Source organism: Corythoichthys intestinalis, chromosome 22 (assembly GCF_030265065.1).
Source record: "Corythoichthys intestinalis isolate RoL2023-P3 chromosome 22, ASM3026506v1, whole genome shotgun sequence".
In the NCBI taxonomy this organism is placed as follows: Eukaryota; Metazoa; Chordata; class Actinopteri; order Syngnathiformes; family Syngnathidae; genus Corythoichthys; species Corythoichthys intestinalis.
This window is the reverse complement of record NC_080416.1, coordinates 18,821,998-18,844,423: the sequence shown is the minus strand read 5'-3', so window position 1 is coordinate 18,844,423 and position 22,426 is coordinate 18,821,998. Positions and strand designations below refer to the sequence as shown.

The following is a 22,426-nucleotide window of genomic DNA, read 5'->3' as shown; positions in this document are numbered from 1 at the left end:
ATAGACTGAACGCGACAATGCGTGAGTGGGTCGTGCAGCGCATGCGTTAATTGCGTTTAATATTTTAACGTGATTAATTAAAAAAAATTACCGCCGTTAACGCGATAAATTTGATAGCCCTACTTTAAGCCAAAACTAAAGACTCTGGATGAGTGTAAGACATTTTGTCTGTAATGTTAAATACAATTAGAAAATTATTTAATTAAAAAAATAATAATAATTTTAATCCAAAAAAGGCATGTACGATATTTTTTTGCCGATTCCGATACTTTGAAAATGACGTGATCGGACTCGATCGATCAGCATCCCGATCGATCGAAAGTGTTACCAAATACCACAACTAGAAATTAATGAAACAACTGGAACAGTAACTGAAGAAATAATTAGCAGAACATGAATTTAGATTGTTATTAACATCTGTAGCGCTGCAACGCATGCTAGGAGGCAAGCTGGACCACAACAGTGTTGACAACAGGTGGCAGCAGAGGTTGGCTGTCTCCCCCAAGGGAGCAGTGATGGCCAAGTGAAGCTTCTTGAAGCAATGAAGCTTTGCAGCCAATTGGTTCAAAGCTTCATGGTGGACCATTTGGTCTTATGACAGTCGTATGATGCCGCTGTCAAATAAAGTGTTACTGGTTAATATCTTTTGGTGTAAATATTCCATAATACAGTGAGGACTACGGGTTATAGTCCAGTGTGGCTTTTCTATGAACAAATGCCATTTTCGTGCCAAATTCAGTGGGTGGCGGCTTATAGTCAGGTGCGTCTTATAGTGCAAAAATTACAGTATATGTATTTTGATAAATGGTTTTTATGCACGTCAAATGTAACAATTATGTTTTAAACTGATTACTGTCCCACCGAATTATTTTTAAACAAGAATAAAGTAGAAAAATGCTTATCTTTATTAAATGCTTCATTGAGTGAGTCCACTCAAACTCCGCTCAAGCTGCTCACTTACACACAGTGAGTTGCCACAGCAACTGTTCAACAAGTTAAAGTCATCTTTAACTTTAATAGGCAACTCCAGTGCACTGCCTGACCAAGAAAAACAGCAGGAGTGAAGAGACGCGATCGGATGGGGACAGCTCTATAAAATACTGCATTTATTTATTTAAAAAATTGAAAGAAAATCCGCAATGGACTTGATTTTCAATAAGGAAAATCTGATATTGTAACATACATTAATATACACATTTTCAATCAGGAAAATCTGATATCTAACGTTGAATTTGGGCCATATTACATTTTAGCTGCTAGCAAAACAGCCTGAAAATTGCATTTTAAAATGTCACCGATAACTAAATATTTTTAAACGTTATTCTCTTGTGCGTTTTTAACTGCTCGCCTTAAAATGTTTTTTTAAATACTTGCTTTATAGTGTTTTGTTAGTTCTCCATTAACAAAACTAAATTGTAGTATCCTCCTCCCTACTATCAAAACAGTGCAAAGGCAAGACACACTTCAAATGGCCCCATAGTTAAACATCATTACATGTTATTCTCTAGTGTGTTGTTAAATCTGTGTTATAGTCGGTGTGTTGTTAGCTAAGTGTGTGTGTATGTGTTTCAAAAACGGCCATCTGTCCATATGCTGTCGAGTTCTTCTGTTGAAGATTACAAGTAGACAGTGACACAAAGGGCAGCCTTGACTCAAGGGGGTGAGTGTTTTTGACGTGAATGTGCTCTTTTGAAAAGATCTATCTTTTCACTTTCTCGAGGTTGTTTACGCTTTCATTTTCTTACCTAAACTGGGCCTTGCTTGGGCTGGGCGATCGTGTCTGGCTGTGTTGCTCCTTCTCTTGTCGCTCCCTCAGCATCCTCTCAGCCAGTAGGTAGTATGTCGCCGTGATGTGGTTGTACTGATTTGACTCGAGAGCCCTGATATTCACAGAATATGTATTGTGTTAATTAATAAAGCTTTTTATAAAAACTATTCATCGCGATGAACATCTGCTCATAGACTTCACCATCGGTTGACAAGACAGCTCCTACAGACATCGCGCCACGCCTTCCCGTAGGGGGCCAACCCAGGCAGAACGTTGAGTTGGCTTTCACTGTGATAAACTCAAACACACACTGCGTTCTACCGCCGGATTTAGGTGGAAACGGGACAAAGGTTTTACTGCATACAAGCAGGCAGGAGTGTCTCAAGAGTAATTTGGCCGAGGATTCAAGATAATTAGTAGGGATGGGAATCGAAATCCGATTCCAATTCCGAACTGGTTCCTAGTGTTTCGAGGCCTCGACATCACAATGAAAAAGCCTTAACGATCCCTAAAGACGCATATTGCGTCGTGACTGTCTTGTTGTCCAGACGCGTCAAACTAGCATGGGGCCAAGAACCACCCGCTCCAAAGTATGGCTACACTTCACCAGGAAAGAGGGTTAAAATGAAAGGTTACGATGGTTTAGCACGAGCATTGCAGCCGTAAACATAACAATGACAGAACGTAGGTTCAAACGCTCGAAAGTGTGTCTTCACTTCACGAGGAAAAATTACAACAAAATGACTTGCACTCATTGCAAGGTGGAGATAACTGCATTGGGAGGGAATAGACTGCTCTGTCCTCACCGAGACGCTAAGGCTTAGTCCTGGCTATACAGCCAGCTAAACTCCGAAATGACGATACAGAAGACGTTGGTATAATTTGCTGACTTTATTCAACCATCACTTGAAGAGTGAAACTAAAAATAGAAATGAAACAAATCAATTTCGTCCCCAATAACAAACAGATTTGCATCAACGTAAATCAGCGATGACTAGCTGCTAATACAGTCATAACAAAACGGTTAGCATGCGTTCGCTAGCATTAGCACATTGTTCAAACCACTACACAACTGGATTTAAGTGTCCGATCGCGAGTGGAAACACACAACAACAAGACAAAAGATGATACATACAGGCGTTGCCTCTGTAGATATTTTACAAACATTAACAAAGAACGTAGGGTCGTAGCAGTCTTTCCCTCTCTCACTAACTCGCTCGGATGCGGCATTTCTTCTTCGCGTGTAAGCGCGCTCTTCTTCACGTGAGCGCGTTCTTCGCGTGAGGAAGCGCAAGGGCGCTCCCACTTCAGCGTGAAAGCACCATAAAAACTAAAAGGCATGCATTTCAATATACTGGTAAATAATACACTTTAGCAGTGGTCCCCAAACTACGGCCCGCGGGCCAAATACGGCCCGCCCTGACATTTGGTCCGGCCCCCTGAACAATACCAGAGAGCATTTTGAATTTTTTTTTTTTCTCTCTCTCAATAGTGTTATTTATTTTCTGGCCTTTTTCTGTGAAGAATTCAGAGAGGTTTATTTGGTCATTATCTATTTGATTAATAGTGTTATTATTATATTATTATTTTTATTTTATTTACTTTTGTTCCGTGAAGAATCCAGAAAAGGTTATTTGATTGTGGCATTCTGAAAAACAATAATTGTTTACATTTTGGCACTCCTGCAATCGTCACCCTTTTTCTGTTACAAACTGACCCAGGCCCCTCATCAGAGAAGGAAAAAGTTTCGTGGCCCTCACTGGAAAAAGTTTGGGGACCCCTGCAAGTTTAACACATATTGCCAACGGCAGAACAACGACCTATATGCCAATATATACCAATATTTTTTATTTCTATTAGAAAAATGTTTCAGTAAAATGTTACACATTCTTCTGCATTTGCCACTTATTGCCACAGTTAATACTGAGGCTTTGGGCCTCTTTTGACCTCATTGTGAATTTGTAAGGTTGTGACTTCTGATTAAACAAACTCGATGCCAATCAAAACGTTTGTTCTTCTTTTCCCCCCAAATTAGAATCGATAAAGAATCGAATCGTTAAGCAATATCGATGATGGAATTGGAATCGTAAAAATCCTATCAATTCCCATCCCTAATAATTAGTATATTAAATAGCACCGTGTATGCATTTTCAACTCAAAAAGCTCTTTTTCTGTGATGGCCGCCACGTTGGATTACACAATAGCGTAATTTTAACTTGAAATATTTATGTAAAATGAATGAAAACCGCCTGTTTTTTTTTTTTTTTGCTTTTAACCAAGAATCTATACTTTTTTATGTTCATATCTATAGAAATTCTGGGATTTATTATTTATTTATTTGTATTGTGATGGCTGCCATGTTGTATCCATACACAGTAGCGTAACTTTACATTCAAATGATCAGGTAATTTTCAGCCAACTGCCCTTTTTTGGCAAAAAATAGTAATTTAGACATTTCTGCGTCCATACAAAAAAGAATACACCTTTTATGCGGTTTATTTTATGTAACATTTAAATTTAAAAACAACAAGGGCCAGATAGCTGGTGTTCTGTCAAATTGTGCTCCCATCAGAAATCGCTTTGAACTTTGTGGTTCTGCGCATTCGTGCAATGTTAAAAATGGCCGCAAATGCAACGGTTCTAAAGTAAACACTACGGTTTTTCTTCAAAGAAAGGAATATGGATTTACGTTTGATCATGGACGGACATGTAGAAAAGTTCTCCGCAGACACATCCCGCCACGTTAGCTGCACACAACAACTGCACGCCGCTCCCCTTACTGTTAACGTCTTTGCAGTGTTGTTAAGCATTGATTTACACCATTTTCGTGTTGCATTTATGATGAAACTTGTTTATTTAGCACCTTTGGATAACATTCAGAGTCCAACTGTATGTAAAACAGGGCTTTTACCACCACAAAAGCTTTGGGAGCAAAATATTATAAGGGTGCAAAATTTGACAGAACACCGTCAAGACGCGTTGAAGCGTTAGTAACCTCAGAATTCAACCAAAATAAGTTGTGATTATATATAGAAAAACGCAAATTTTGCTTTTGTTGAGTAAAATTAAGATGATTCTGCATGCTTTCCTTAGGTATCAAGTTACTGATGTGAAAACTGAGGGATTTATTACAGTTCCTTGCAAAAGTATTCGGCCCCCTTGAATCTTGCAACCTTTTGCCACATTTCAGGCTTCAAACATAAAAGATATGAAATTTAATTTTTTTGTCAAGAATCAACAACAAGTGGGACACAATCGTGAAGTGGAACAACATTTATTGGATAATTTAAACTTTTTTAACTAATAAAAAACTGAAAAGTGGGGCGTGCAATATTATTCGGCCCCTTTACTTTCAGTGCAGCAAACTCACTCCAGAAGTTCAGTGAGGATCTCTGAATGATCCAATGTTGTCCTAAATGACCGATGATGATAAATAGAATCCACCTGTGTGTAATCAAGTCTCCGTATAAATGCACCTGCTCTGTGATAGTTTCAGGGTTCTGTTTAAAGTGCAGAGAGCATTATGAAAACCAAGGAACACACCAGGCAGGTCCGAGATACTGTTGTGGAGAAGTTTAAAGCCGGATTTGGATAGAAAAAGATTTCCCAAGCTTTAAACATCTCAAGGAGCACTGTGCAAGCCATCATATTGAAATGGAAGGAGCATCAGACCACTGCAAATCTACCAAGACCCGGCCGTCCTTCCAAACTTTCTTCTCAAACAAGGAGAAAACTGATCAGAGATGCAGGCAAGAGGCCCATGATCACTCTGGATGAACTGCAGAGATCTACAGCTGAGGTGGGAGAGTCTGTCCATAGGACAACAATCAGTCGTACACTGCACAAATCTGGCCTTTATGGAAGAGTGGCAAGAAGAAAGCCATTTCTCAAAGATACCCATAAAAAGTCTCGTTTAAAGTTTGCCACAAGCCACCTGGGAGACACACCAAACATGTGGAAGAAGGTGCTCTGGTCAGATGAAACCAAAATTGAACTTTTTGGCCACAATGCAAAACGATATGTTTGGCGTAAAAGCAACACAGCTCATCACCCTGAACACACCATCCCCACTGTCAAACATGGTGGTGGCAGCATCATGGTTTGGGCCTGCTTTTCTTCAGCAGGGACAGGGAAGATAGTTAAAATTGACGGGAAGATGGATGCAGCAAAATACAGGAACATTCTGGAAGAAAACCTGTTGGTATCTGCACAAGACCTGAGACTGGGACGGAGATTTATCTTCCAACAGGACAAAGATCCAAAACATAAAGCCAAATCTACAATGGAATGGTTCAAAAATAAACGTATCCAGGTGTTAGAATGGCCAAGTCAAAGTCCAGACCTGAATCCAATGGAGAATCTGTGGAAAGAGCTGAAGACTGCTGTTCACAAACACTCTCCATCCAACCTCACTGAGCTCGAGCTGTTTTGCAAGGAAGAATGGGCAAGAATGTCAGTCTCTCGATGTGCAAAACTGATAGAAACATACCCCAAGCGACTTGCAGCTGTAATTGGAGCAAAAGGTGGCGCTACAAAGTATTAACGCAAGGGGGCCGAATAATATTGCACGCCCCACTTTTCAGTTTTTTATTTGTTAAAAAAGTTTAAATTATCCAATAAATTTTGTTCCACTTCACGATTGTGTCCCACTTGTTGTTGATTCTTGACAAAAAATTAAATTTTATATCTTTATGTTTGAAGCCTGAAATGTTGCAAGGTTCAAGGGGGCCGAATACTTTTGCAAGGCACTGTAGCTGTTGAAAACATGCACTACCGTAAATTCCGGACTATAAACCGCTACTTTTTTCCCTCCCTCAGTATCCTGCGGCTTATAGTCCTGCGCGGCTTATTTGTTGATTTATTTGGGTTAATAGGTAACACTTTATTTGAGAGCGGCGTCACAAGACCATCATAATTATAACACTATCAAGGGCAATAATGAATGCTTATGACAGATGTCATTGTCATCCGGCAAACAATGTCACTAACTCTATTTATGTCCAGTTCGGATCTTTTAAATCTATTCAAAAGTGAGATAATTTGCAGATGACACAAAATGACATCTGTCATAAGGATTCATTAATGCTCATGGCAGTGTCATATCATAATTATGATAGTCTTATGGCACGACTGTCAAATAAAATGTTACCAAATACCATAACTAGCAATTAATGAAACAACTGGAACAGCAACTGAAGAAATAATTGGCACATAACATGAATTTTGATTGTTATTTACATCTGTAGCGCTGCGATGCATGCTAGGAGGCATGTTGGAGAACAACAGTGTTGACGGCAGGTGGCAGCAGAGGTTGACTGTCTCTCCAAGGTAGCAGTGATGTCCAAATGAAGCTTCTTGAAGCAATGGTGGTTCATTTGGTCTTATGACCGTCATAATTATGACATGACACTATCATGGGCATTACTGAATGCTTATGACAGATGTCATTAAATGTCATCCGGCAAACTATGTCACTATCTCCATTTATGTTCAGCTCAGATCTTTTACATCCATTCAAAAGTGAGATAATTTGCCGGATAACACTAAATGACATCTGGTGTAAGCATTCAATAATTGTCATAACAGTGTCATGTCATAATTATGATTGTCTAATGACAGTTTAATGGGGCCACTTTCAAATAAAGAGTTACCAAATACCATCTCTAGCAATAAATGAAACTGAAACAGTAACTGAAGAAATAATTTGTAGAGAACATGAATTTTGATTGTTATTTACATCTGTAGTGCTGCATTGCATGCTAGGAGGCATGTTGGACGACAACAGTGTTGACAGCAGGTGGAGCAGTGATGGGCAAATTAAGCTTCTCAAAGCAATGAAGCTTTTCAGCCCATTGGTTCAAAGCTTCATGGTGGTTCATTTGGTCTTATGACAGTCTTACGGTGCCGCTGTCAAATATAGTGTTACCGGTTACTATCTTTTGGTGTAAATATTCCATAATACAGGGAGGAGTGCTGCGGCTTATAGTCCAGTGCGGCTTATCTGTGAACAAATGCTGTTTTTGTGTTGAATTTGGTGGGTGCGTCTTATAGTCCAAAAATTATGGTAAATAGAAAAAAAAATAGGCTGCTATTTTGGGCAAAAACTCATATGATATGTTAAATATTGCTATTGATCCTGAAAATATTTTCATACCACTGTAAATGCCTAAGGGAGGTGCCTGTTTTGGTTTTAGGTCGCTAGCGGCTTTGTTGTGAAAATACTTGAATTATAAGTTTTTGACAATAGGCCCCCCGCCCCATGTCCGGTCAACTGATAGTGAAGTCTATTATCTGATCCATTTTGACAGGGAAGACTGGCAGCGATCACTTCCATTCAGAATGGATTGGACGTCCATGTCCGTCAATGGCAGCCAAATGTGTCATCAACATTTTGCAAGTGGTAAATTAACACTGAATTCCATTTTAGCTCCTTCCTATAAAAAAAAGAGTGAAACAATTGTAGGATGGTCAAGAACGTACTCAGTTATGGCATCTCGGTCTGCAATGCCGCCCAGCACCATGCGTTGGATGATGGAACTGTGCTCTTCTTCCAGCAAGCTACGGTGGGATACCAGTGGTGTGGAGAGCTTAGTGGCCGGCGACGGGTCGACTCCTTGGAGCCAAGCGTGGTTCTCGATTTCCTCCAGAGTCGCTCGCTTCTTGGGGTCGCGCTGCAGCATGTGGCTAATAAGACTAAAAAGAAAATAATAATATTAATCTTCTTTAAGGTGAAATTACATTTTCACTAGGGTTGTTCCGATCATGTTTTTTTGTTCCCAATCCGATCCCGATCGTTTTAGTTTGAGTATCTGCCGATCCCGATATTTCCCGATCCGATTGCTTTTTTTTTTGCTCCCGATTCAATTCCAATCATTCCCGATAATTTTTCCCGATCATATACATTTTGGCAGTGCAGTAAGAAAAAAATGAATAAAACTCTTGACGAATATATACATTCAACATACAGTACATAAGTACTGTATTTGTTTATTATGACAATAAATCCTCAAGATGGCATTCACATTATTAACATTCTTTCTGTGAGAGGGATCCGCGGATAGAAAGACTTGTAATTCTTAAAGGATAAATGTGACTTTGTATATTGTGACTAAATATTGCCATTTAGTGTATTTGTTGAGCTTTCAGTAAATGATACTGCAGCCATTCAACCCAAATGTATGATGGGAAGTGCAACCATGACTGTGCGTAAGGGCACCAATTGATACATCTTCTCTGCGTTGGGAAAGAACATAGGGTGGTAAGAAAATGATCAACTACTACCTTTCTTCCCCTCATGTCCTCCCACGTTAATTTTAATTGCTGAGAGAGGGAATGTAAGGCTTTAGCCAAATAGAAAAAGGCTCCAAAGGCTGTAAAAATTCTCTCTACTCAATATACTCTGCGTTTAGCTCTACATATTGGTAAAACGGCGCCTTTATAGATTGAACGCGACAATGCGTGAGTGGGTCGTGCAGCGCATGCGTTAGTTATTTAACGTGATTAATTAAGAAAAAACAATTACCGCCGTTAACGCAATAAATTTGATAGCCCTACTTTAAGCCAAAACTACTCTGGATGAGTGTAAGACATTTTGTCTGTAACGTTATATACAATTCAGGGTCCACCCAGGATTGATAAATCTAAATTCAAGACTTTTAAGACCTTTTTTAATGCCATTTCAACTGAAAATTAATACATTTCTGGCACCTATTATTTAGATAATATTGAATCATATTAAAAAAATAAAGCACTGAACATCAAATTTAACCTCAATTACTAAGTGTGTTTGAAAAAAAACGAATACACATTTACTGAAGATACAATTAAAACGCATTTAAATATAAGGTCTTTCAGATTGTTTTCCCCCAGGATAAAATGGATTTTACACTATTTTTGTAAAGCAACTTCAGAAATTACATTTGTAATACAACAGGTTTCCCTTTTAAGAGGACCTAGTCAAGGTGGTAGGTTGGTGATTGTCAAGTTGGTCACCTTAACTGTAAAGTGCTTGGGAAAAGTTTAAAAAACAGCCACTAAATGGCAGTAGTTTACCATTAATTACCACAAAATAAAAAAGCTACACATGACCATTTCCCTTGGTAATTGTTTTTTTCTAATCATATTACAAGAAGTATACAAAACACATGTTAATCCTTTGTTAGCTATTGAAGACATTTCTTTTAATCAGATAGAGAAAATCCATACTCTTATTTAATCAAGAAAAACATTTAAATATACCAGGAGGTGTTTTACTATCACCTACATTATAATTTGCTAATCACCATGCCATGTTATTCGGATCAACGTTACCCCGCACTCGTTCCAATAATAGTGTCAACCGTGTTGTGTATCTGAGGGTGATGGTGGATCTACGACTCCGGTTTATCCATGCTAAGGCTAGTGCACCTGCCAAAACCCCATTGAACATGGCTAACTCTTGAGTTAAAACTACGAAATTCACATTCATTCGAAAGGCAAACCGTGCAGAAATACATTATTGCATCTAACACATTTTAATTGGAGAAATTGGCAACTCACTTTGAAATGTTAAGCAGGTCCGCTGCCTTCGCATGACCCATAAACTGCGACCCAAAGTATCTGGATGCGACTTGGTCGCCGATCCAATACCTCACATGCTGGTCCAACTGTTTGGACTTGGTTGTCTTTTGAGGCTTTCGTCGAACATAACAACTGGCATCTGAGCAGTTCCTTACGTTAGCACACAGTACTGTGCGATTGCCTGCTGTTGTGATGTTGATGCTAATGATGCTAATCATGCTAACAGCGCGCACGCACGAGGTGCATTATGATTTGTAGAGCAGTGCATCGTAAAGATTCTACGCGTCATCTTCGTTATGGATTAAAAAGAAAAGAAAAAAAAACTTCGTCACGGATATAATTAAGGTTGCACTGAGATGTTCTTCACAATTAAAACCGCGGTGAAAAAATTCCAGAGTTACGACAGCTAATTTAATACTTTTAATACCTTTAATAATGGAAAACTAAATTCAATGCTTTTTTAATACTTTTAATAACCCGCGGGTACCCTGCAATTAGAAAAACGATTTAAATAAAAAAAATATGTATATAAAAAAAGGCATGTCCGATATTTTTTTGCCGATTCCGATACTTTGAAAATGACGTGATCGGACCCGATCGATCGGCATCTTTACTTTTCACATTATTGTGTCTATTGTGTTGCACGCAGTGACGAGAAAACTCAAATCTGGGTCAATTCTAACTTTACCCAGCATGAGGAAAAAAAAACTCCCTTGTTAAAATGGGGGGAGGAGAAACCTCTGCTCTCGTCTTCACACATACAGTAGGCGGATATGAAATATGCAGCACCTGCCGAACGAGCTCATCCATCTGCGTGTGAGCGTGTGTGAGCTTGTGTGCACGTTCACGTGTTTGCGTGCCGGCGACTCACTCTCTGCAAGCTCCTGAGATGTGCGGGGGCACCGTGTATTTGCAGTCCATGATCATGGTGAGCGTCTCGCTGTCGTTGGCCTCCTGGAAAGGCGGCTGGCCGCACACAAGCATGAAGAGAATCACACCCAGACTCCAGATATCTGCGGAGGAGGTGAGAACGAGGCGTTGAAGTGGATCCATAAACACGACTTTTTCACCGAGCAGTATAGATTTGTTTAAGTTTGTTTGTTTGTCTGTTGTCTAAAGTTGTGAAATGTACCGACATACTGTAGCTGACTTCTTGGCAACGCTTTGTGTGAAAGCAGCAATGAGAAAGGAAGAACACAAAATGTTATCTTCCCGTAATCAACAGGCTCATGCCAAGAAGACACAACAGAATACAGAATGTTCTGCATTGAGTTCACCTATAAAATATTCTTAGGATGGTTGGCCAAGATGTTTACAAGGAATTTTAAAGACTAATTGCTGAGCTGATTACACTATGTCATGGTGTCAGACTGCTTAAATAAGCTGAACGACAAGTTGAATTTAAACAAAGTCTTCTGTGCCTTTTTTTTACTTGACCTAGATACAAAAACAAAAGAAACACAGCATCCCGCTCGATTCAAATGAAGCATGAACCATATTCATCCAGAGGGGCAGCCATAAATACGCGCGAGTTTCATGCGCATCTTCCCAATTGAGGACAAGGTGCTCGTGCCCCCCGCAGCAGTACTTCCCTCCCTGCATGTATGCAATATCCCGGAAAGTGGGTTAACATGTGCATCCCAGACAACGTCATACAAGTGCTAATTTCATGCTACGCTTCTCTGAGCCACTTTGAGAGGGGAAAAAAAAAGAGCAACTTTTTTTTTGCCACGGGGCTTTCGCCAGCTCAGTGGTCCTCTTAAACACATCCTGCCGTGACATGCTGTCAGTGATTTGGAGGGACACTTTCAGTGTGATACAAAAATGGCAGGAAGCAACAACATGGTGACAACAAAAGACTGTTCTAATACAGTGAACCCCTATTTATCAAACATCTGCTTCTTTAACAATTAGCTAAACACTGCTGATTCAGTGGACATTTCCCTGCGGCTAAGAGTCATTTCTTTTGTTGGTATAAAATATTGATCGGCTCCTCGTTGAAGGTATGCTATTTCAAGCTTCTTTATATATTTGTGCACGCATCTTAGCCGCCGCGTGTCTTCTGCTGCGACTTTTTCACGCTACACTTGGTTAGCTAAGATCTAAACTAGCGTGCAGACATCCAACGAGGTTTGTTTACACAATTACTGAGGATGGAATTGAAAGGACTCACTGAAAATGTTATGATCAGTACTTTCTCTTATGTTATTTTTTAGTCTCATTTTTGTTATTTAGATCAAATGAAAACAATAATGACCTTTTGAAAAAAGTAGAAAATTTGATGACCGTTAAAGCAACATGATGGGAAAAGCATCTTTCTCGTATTTACTGTTTGTATTACTGTAACACACTTCATATAATCAATCAGAGAATTGTATCTTTTCTCATATTTACTGTTTGAATTACTCTAACACACCCAATATAAAATAAATAGCATTTATAGCATAGCTTAAGAAAAACAAGCAGGGATATATTTGATATTATGAACATTTGGACTTGAAATGATTAGAATTTGCAATGCCAAGACAACGGGCAGATAAGGGCAGAACAGATACAGGACGCCTTATGACCATGGAGGCCCAACGCGCGCGTCATGCAGCTGACTGAGCAAGACTAACGCTGACAAGCAGGTGATAGGCAAGACATCTACAAGCCCACGTCTGCACCACCGAATCCTGCAACCAGCTCTTTTGAACAGTCCAGAACAAATAGCGGGACATCTTGTCCTGCCACAAGGAACCCACGACTGAGAAGGGAACACTCAGCACTCACGAGGTGCTGAGGATGGCAAAATCCTTAATTCTCGTTGCCCTGACAACAGCAATTGTCGAATTCTCCTGTCTGATCCAGAAACAGACAATAATAATAATAATAATAGACAATCCTAAGCAACGCCCAAACACACCCTTCTTCCGGACCAGAGCCCGCCTCACCAGAGCCTTTAAAATACAATGTTTAACTAATTGCTGCCATTTTTCTTGGGAATCTTTTGTTGACTTGTGATATAGCGACCCTTAATCCAGTTTGCCTCCTCGCCTGAGTCTCTCTGTGCTGCATGATTTCTGCCGACTTAGAATAAATTGTCAACTTGTGTTTCGAAACCTTTTTTTCAGCTTTTAAAATGGAGTCAGTACAAGGGGGTAAGATCTAGGTGAACGCGCAGAGTTTGGCCTTTTGGCTGGGTTGTCGTTTTTCTGCCGGCCCGGGTCGTTGGAAGTGCGCTAGCGCAGTTCCGGCAGTTCGGCTGGCGTGATTCCGGCAATCTGGCTAAAAGGTCAGATTCCTTCATACACTATGTAACATTCAGCTTTTGGTTGATTTTTCGCGATGCCGGTGGACAATAGCGGTAGTGTTTTGCCTTAAGGAATAAGGACCAGCGAGCACATGCGTATAGTGTTGTAAAATCATCCATCAATCAATCAAAACTCAATCTCCCTGTGACGTACAGTTGGATTAAACGGCATTTCTGTTTCCAGCGGCTGTATGAAGGATGAATAGTAATAAGATTATGAATCGAGTTGTGGCTAAACAATAGCATATGACAGTTAGCGACAGTGTGGCTTAGGCTACGTCTACACTAGGACAGATCATTTTCTCCAGGGTATTTTGCCGACTATTTTTATTCCTGTCCGTACTATGTTTAAGGTGCCTTTAAGGCCCCCCGCTCTGCAAGGTACGCCTGCATTTGCGCAAACTATGCATGCGTAGAAAGGAGCAGCCTAATGTGTTACGTCATCGCCCGCGCAGTTTACCTCCGAAACGGAAAGTCATTACTCGCCGGCGGGAAATTTCGATATTACTACACCTTCTAGACCAGGGATCAGGAACTCTGTTTTGTGATCACGGTTTTCTTCGTGAACGCAATTGAACGCATCATGCGGGAGCGAGAGTGAAGGGAGAGCACACTAGGCTTGTACAAGCAGTCGCCGAGTTGTGATTGAAATAAATCTTTAGAAAACAACAACGAAAGCCTGACATCGTTACTTGGGATGTTACAATCGATGCTCAGTTGCGCTCTCACCACTTGGAAAATAAATAGAAACATATGGTGAGGTGCTGCGTATATTTCCTCGAAGCTGAAGAATGATTGCGCACCTCTTTGACTGCGGGTACCACGCAATTCACTTTTTTTATATACTCATGTTCGGTCGGCATTGAGTTAGGAGGGGCCAGCCCAGCAGCTGGCTGATCAGAGACTTAACGCGGGAGACTTTAGACTGTAAGAAACCGCTCATCTCCGCGTAATCCGTGATGGGAGAACCACAAATGGGCCCTGAATTGAAGCATATTATTGCGACATAGTTTGAAGGTTCAAGAAAAATGTGTGGAAAAGAAAAGAGGAGCAGGAATGCCAAGTCTTTATCGTCCGATTCATTGTTTAAGATGCCGTCAAGCCGCTCCTAAAAATGGTGATGGCATGACGTCACTTCCTTAGTATCTGATTGTTGTACAGACAGTAGAAGTGGGAACCTCTTGGTACCACACGATACGATACGATTTGCGATACAAAGCTCACGATAACGATGACCTGACGATATGACGACACAACGATTATCTATACATTGGTCAGGAAATCATTCTAGGATATTCTACAAACAACTAATTAACAGAAAAACAAGCTTCTAGTTCGTTCGTTCGCTGCCATCCCTCCCACAAACGGATTGAACGTCTATGGCTGTCAGTGGCAGTCAATGTCAGGCAATTAGGTAATTTTGGGTTATTTAACGTCTCACTGGAACAAGGTGATGATGCTGGGACTTTTGTTTGGTGCCGTTCCAGTGAGATTTACAAAGATGATTGCCTGACGAAGACATCAAAATTCCCTCAGTCCTTGATTATATGGGGCTGCATGTCAGGCAAAGGCACTGGGGAGATGGCTGTGGTTAAATCTTCAAATAATGCACAAGTTTACATTGAAATTTTAGACAGCTTTCTTATCTCTTCAATTGAAAATATGTTTGTCATTTTCCAAGATGACAATGCATGCCACAGAGCTAAAACTGTTAAAGCATTCCTTGGAGAAACACTCATCCAGTCAATGTCATGGCCTGCAAATAGCCCAGATCCCAGAAACGATATCTCGATTCTTGGCAGGAGCATATCGATAACCTTTTGGGATACAAAGTATCACGATACATCACCATTTCGATATTTTGTCACGCCCCTAACGGACACACTAGTCTATATTAAGTGGCTAACTTATCTGTGTAAGTTCTTGCACTGATAAGAGGCAGATTAGTGTAGCCGACTTGCCGTATAGTCTACGCCGGGGTCCCCATCTGTCGGTGACCGGGCTGCAAAGAAAAAATTTAATAACGACCGCATTCTGGCCGAATTAACCCTGTGCCCCTGCTTAGCACACCAATATCTCTGTCTACTCTGGATATAATACTACGGGATAGATTACAATTGTGTCATAAAAGTCCATTGATTGGACTGCTAGAAGTACATCTTGTTTGTGTATATAATACATCTATGTGGGCTTGTCCTCGATAATAGCGTATTACTAGGCCGCGGCGCAGCACATTTGTTCCCGGAAATAATTAGCCCCCACACGAGCGAAGATAACAGGAAAACAGACGTCTTTGGAAATATTTTTACGGCGAAAAGGATATTTTTACGGCGAAAAGGGCACCTGATGAGCCTACAACCTCGAAGACCCACGAACTGCGAAGGAGTGGATTCGTGACCCGTTTGTGAATAAACAGAGAGATCGCAAATGACGGCGACCTTATTAAACGTACATTTGAGACAACAACTCTACCGAGGTTCTGGATTAAAGTCATTCTGGAATATCCTGACATCGCGACAAGAGCGTTGAAAACCTTGCTACAATTTCTAACATCGTATCTTTGTGAAGCGGGCTTCTTAATTAATGTTTAACGACAAGGCGAAGTCGTTAATGGTGAGCGCGGCGTGCAGCTGTTGTGTGAAGCTTACATGGCAGGATGAATCTAAGGAGAACTTTTCTACAAGTCCTTCCATGATCAAACGTAAGTTAATATTCCTTTCTTTCAAGAAAGTTTGTAGTGTTTACTTTGGAATCGCTGCATTTGCGCATTTTGCGGCTATTTTTAACACTACACGCATGCGCAGAACCGCATCGTTGCAATTTTTGATGGGTTGCAAAATTTGTCAGAACACCGGTCCGTGAAAAAAAAGACCCAAATAACACCGGTCCGTGGTGCAAAAAAGGTTGGGGACCCCTGCTCTACGCATTATCCATCCTAGTGTAGATGTAGCCTTAGTGTGGCTAACCCGAACTCGTCAGCGTTGACATGTTTGGTTGAGGTGCGGGGGGTCGTCACGCCAGTGACTAAAAGCCAGGCCAATGTTTATTCTTGAGTATCCTGGTAGCCTCCCTTTTTTTTCCTCCTCGGACAAAACTTTTTGTCTCTTTCATTGCTCTGCCATCTTTGCAGAATTAGCACGAAAGTGTTCGCATTGACGTCTGTCTTTATAATGAATGGGGAAAGGGGGGAAGTGACGTATGCCGTAAAGCAGTCAGCGGATTTGTAGGCTTTTTTTGTGTGGCAGGGTTCCTGCAACCCTTCTCAAACTTAATTAGTGCTGGTGAAAGCGATACATAACCCCCTCGAGATATAAAACACGGGTCATTCAACTATTTGTCAGTCGACATATCACAAATGTAATGAAAATATTTCCTAAAGGTTGATACATGACCTAGTGTTGCTTTAAGTCTTTGAAAAAAATATTACCAAATAAAAATTTGGTGATACAGTACAAGCTTACAAACAATGTTTCCTTGCTTTTGGGCGAGGGCAACCTACAACATTTGAAACTAGGTGCTTTAGTTCATCTTGTGGGAAAAAAATAACAACCACAATGTAGTAATTAGCCACTAAGGGATACATGTCTTCACTATAGGTATCCAAGTGGTTTGTTTTGGTGCTGTGGAGCATCTCGAGCTGTTACGGCCGCTTTCGCCATCTTACCTCCTGCCGATGTCTCCTAGCAACCCTGACTGTCTCCCTCATTACTTGCGTCAGTGGTGCGTTCAACTTCCTTCCTCTGTAACTTTATTTACAAAACCAGATGGCTGAGTAGTGTGCGAGTACAATGCTTCAATCCTCCCATGGAGCGTAATAAGATTAAAAAATGATTTTTAAGAAATGACATCCTCTTTGTACAAGCTGAATCTTGATGCATATGTATTGGAAGCTATTCAATTGTGCTGATGAACTGAATGCACATGAATTTCCTGTGTTATGCTTGTGCACCAATAAGCCTGTTATCAGGCATGATTTTTGTGTTTGTGCAGCTTGTGCTTGCTGAGCTGGAAAGAAAATGTCTATATTTAACTCGACATTTGTAGGATGTTCCAAAAAAGGGAGGGCGCTGACACCCCGCATAACATCAGGAAGGAAACGTGGTGAACACTTCACACACCACTTATGGATCCAGACTCTGCACGGAGGTCAACCTGGGATTTCGTTATGGTTCCAAAATCGTTCAATCGTATTCATTCAATTTATACTCACAGAGGCCAATGCCTGAGCATGTTAAGATCGCAAGTATAACATTTTATGCAACTCCCTCCACAGTTTTAAACAGTTCCCACCTTTCTTAATAACATTTCTGAGTGTGATTAAGAATTAGAGCACCATTTGCACCGTCATTTTTAGTCCCGTTGAAGAGTGAACACCTCTAGCAATGAGGGGGCGATCTGTCTTGTGAAAATGAGCGGCTGCTGACCATACCTCCCACTTTGTGTACAGTATACTAGTCCTTCTAAAAAAATTAGCATATAGTGATAAAGTTCATTATTTTCTGTAATGTACTGATAAACATTAGACTTTCATATTTTTTAGATTCATTACACACAACGGAAGTAGTTCAAGCCTTTGTTTTAATATTGATGATTTTGGCAAAAATAGTGAAGGAAAACCAAAAAATCCGTATCTAAAAAAATTAGCATATCATGAAAAGGTACTCTAAAGAAGCTACTAACCCAATCCTCTGAATCAACGAATTAACTCAAAACCCCTGCGAAAGATTTCTGAGGCTTTTAAAAACTCCCAGCCTGGTTCATTACTCAAAACCGCAATCATTGGCAAGACTGCCGACCTGACTGCTGTCCAGAAGGCCATCATTGACACCCTCAATCAAGAGGCTTAGACACAGAAAGAAATTGAGCGAATAGGCTGTTCCCAGAGTGCTGTATCAAGGCACCTCAGTGGGAAGTCTGTGGGGAGGAAAAAGTGTGGCAGGAAACGCTGCACAACCAGAAGAGACGACCGCACCCTGAGAAAGATTGTGTAGAAGGGCCGATTCCAGACCTTGGGGGACCTGCAGAAACAGGGGACTGAGTCTGGAGTAGAAACATCCAGAGCCACCGTGCACAGGCATGTGCTGGAAATGGGCTACAGGTGACACATTCCCCATGTCAAGCCACTTTTGAACCTGAAACAGCAGAAGAAGCGCCTGACCTGGGCTACAGAGAAGCAGCACTGGACTGTTGCTCAAATTTTGCATGTCATTCGGAAATCAAGGTGCCAGAGTTTGGAGGAAGACTGGGAGAAGGAAATGCCAAAATGCCTGAAGTATAGTGTCAAGTACCCACCATCAGTGATGGTCTGGGGTGCCATGTCAGCTGCTGGTGTTGGTCTACTGTGTTTTAGCAAGGGCAGGGTCAATGTAGCTAGCTATCAGGAGATTTCGGAGCACTTCATGCTTCTATCTGCTGAAAAGCTTTATGGAGATGAAGCGTTCATTTTTCAGCACGACCTGGCACCTGCTCACAGTGCCAAACCCACTAGTAAATGGTTTACTGACCATGGCATGACTGTGCTCAATTGGCCTGCCAACTCTCCTGACCTGAACCCCATAGAGAATCTGTGGAATATTGTGAAGAGGAAGTTGAGAGACACCAGACCCAACACTGTGGATGAGCTTAAGGCCGCTATCGAAGCATCCTGGGCCTCCATAACATCTCAGCAGTGCCACAGGCTGATTGCCTCCATGCCACGCCGCATTGAAGCAGTCATTTCTGCAAAAGGATTCCCGACAAAGTATTGAGTGCATAGCTGATATAATTAATTAAAGGTTGACTTTTTTTGTATTAAAAACACTTATTTGTATTGGTCGGATTAAATATGCCATTTTTTTTTAGATAGGGATTTTTGGTTTTCCTTGACTTTTTTGCCAAAATAATCAATATTAAAACAATAAAAGACTTGAACTACCTCAGCTGTGAGTAATTTAATGTCTATCAGTACATTACAGAAAATAATGAACTTTATCACAAAAACGCTAATTTTTTGAGAAGGACTAGTATTCATGCAATTTTACATAAACGAAATTAAAATTTATATACTCCGAGGCTATAATCTTCCTACTTCGTGAAAAAGTAGGTTATTTTTATACCATTAATGCCCTAAAGACTGTTAATTGTCGATGGTATCGATTCATTACTACAGCCCTACCTAATATGCTGTCTTCCGCTGATAAGCAGCATTTTCTTAATACTCAAATCTCCCTGCGTTCAATCTCTGAGTATTTTTGCCTCAACAGAAGGACAACAAACTCCAAATAGAACCAACAACAGCGGCTGGTCTTGTTATCTATGTAATAAATTGGGCTTCTGGCCACATGGCACAATGCAGCCCTGTTACCTTGAAGTCTTGAATACAAAAGTTCCGATTTGGATGGGCATTAATATTATTATTATTATTATGTCTTTGTTCCCCAGTGACTAAAACAGCATCCCACTACATGATAAAATGCACAGCCACAGCATAAGCACTCAAAATGAAAGACGGCCAACACAATGGATCATGTGACCTAGCGTTCAGTTGATATTGTCCAACAACAGGATGTCATTATTTCACTCTGGAGATTTGGAGAACACGCATCTGCCTGGCACATAATAAGAGGACAGAGCGCAGAAAATAGTGCCGCTAATCCACACAGTGAAGGGGGGAAAAAACAGAATATGCTTTTCTCTTGCCTGTTTCCTCCTTTTTGTTGTCAGTCAAGAAAAAACATGTTCTCAAATCCTCCAAAATGTGTATAAAAACCTCCCTAAAACACATTTTTAGTCAAATCAAAATATAAATCCTTTTCATATTTTACTGTTTTGAGGCAGTGTTGTTTTCATCAACGACGATGATTACGGAAATAGTTCGTCAACGGACACTTTTTTAATGACGATGACGAGATGATAACGTGCTTAAAACGTGTTTTGGAAGACTAAAGGGTAGTTTACATGGCGACTCTGGGACACGAAGACGCAATAACCGAGTTGCAGAGTGGCCTAGCGTTCGTATGGTGTCGGCGAAGACGGAAGGCAAAGAGGCAATCTTTGAAATCCAGCCTCCAAAGTGGAAAAATTCGATTGCGGGGGCTTGAAGGGGGGCTTGCTCCACATACATATCAAAAGCTCCTGTGGCGCAGGACCGCACCGATAACGTCAGCACTCGTACACATCACATTGGGCGTGCGCAGCGGTGCTACTTAACATTAAAAACAGCAAATATGGCGGAACGTCAGCTTTAATCTACTGTTTTTATAATATTTTTATCTTAAATATGTTGAATGTTTCCATTTTTGTGCCTTTTTGAACAAAAGAAAAGGCCATTGCTTGGCATGGTGGGCATGTTGTCTTCCGGGCTGAGGTCAAAGTGCATCATTCGCTGTTGCCTTGTAAATTTGCACTGCCCCCTAGGGCCTGGCATGAATACTACATCGTTTTCATGTGGAATTGCGACATTGTTCGAATGGCGACGCAACCATATAAATGCAAACATGAAATTTTTCGTCTTCTCAGAGAGTCACCATGTAAACGGTCCCTAAAACATAACGATACAAATGCCAGTTTTCGTCTGACGAGACAAAAATGTACCATAGTTTCCAGCACATTTTCAACGTGTGACATTTTATGTGTAGTTAACCTGCATTGTAGCAGTCTCTGGTTGTGTCACTCTTGACCCCCCCCCCGACTCAACAGTGTTGTCTACAATCACTCCAGCTTTCACACATGGTAAGATTTGTTTTCTTATCTTGGCCAGAGAGGATATTCAATGTTGCTTTAGCCTTCAAAGGTCTGTGCTGAGTGATCATCACACACTAGACATGTGCCAATTACCGGTGTCAAGGTATACCGTGGTATGAAAATGTCAAGGTTTCAAAACCGCAAAAATTTTCCGTCATACCGTCCCTAAGGTATTAGCTATATTTTATGTCCCAAAAGTGCATGGAGAAATCCCTCGCTTGCAGCTATAAGGCTCAACACTCCCCCACCGGTTGTTGCTCAGTGTCAGTGAATCGGCTGTGCAACACGATGGCTGGAGGAGGTGAAACTCCTGAACTTTTGCCCCCATCAAAGAAAACAAAATTGCGGGTTTGGGAATACTTCAGATACAGAAAAGTTACAGACTGCCGCGGCTTAGAGGAGGAAGGCCAACCGACTGTAAAACATGCTTGCGGAGGGTGGCTGCCGAGCAGGCAATACCTCCAATATGATTTCACATTTATACAAAATTAAAGGTTAATAAACACTGTCATGAACATTTCCCACCAGCTACGAGAGTTAACTTTAGAGTGTTTAGTGTGTCTAGCGGTGGCAAAACAGGTGTTTTTTCTCTCTCTGGAAACTGTTGAGAAAGAGATTGTGTCTATAATTTAAACATTACACAAGTCATACACACGTGCTTTTTATGGAAAATAATTCAATTATTTTTGTTCTGATGGTAATAATGTTGAGCTGTGGGTTCTAGGCTCACCTAAAGGACTACATTTATTTTTATTTGGAATATTTTTTAATTTAAAAAAAAATTTTTTATTTTAACTTAACATTATAATTATGTTCCAATTTGCTAATTTGTTTTTAAAATAAAAATCCTGTTCCATGGATTTTTTTTTTTTTTTAAAGATATCTCAAAGTAACAAATTTTAGAGCCGCAATTGCAATACCGTAAAACCGTGATATTTTGGCTTAAGGTTTTCAAACTGTCAGAATTTCATATCGGCACATGCCTATCACACACTAAATGTAACTCGTAGTGTTAGCATAGCATTAATGTTAGCATTAGGCTAATGCTAACAGTGACGTCCTCTTAAACTCTCGGACAACTTTTT

General features: G+C 40.6%; 1 protein-coding gene across 1 annotated transcript in view; it reads right to left on the bottom strand.

Moving 5' to 3' along the window:
• The window catches only part of snrka (SNF related kinase a), a 41,281-nt gene that overhangs the window by 3,565 nt on the left and 15,290 nt on the right, over nucleotides 1–22,426 (bottom strand). Inside the window, exons 5-7 of the mRNA XM_057827970.1 lie at nucleotides 11,199–11,340; nucleotides 8,249–8,461; nucleotides 1,746–1,880 (exon numbers count right to left, since the gene is read on the bottom strand). Coding sequence (XP_057683953.1) covers nucleotides 1,746–1,880; nucleotides 8,249–8,461; nucleotides 11,199–11,340 — 490 coding nt within the window. The remainder of the gene's footprint in view (nucleotides 1–1,745; nucleotides 1,881–8,248; nucleotides 8,462–11,198; nucleotides 11,341–22,426) is intronic.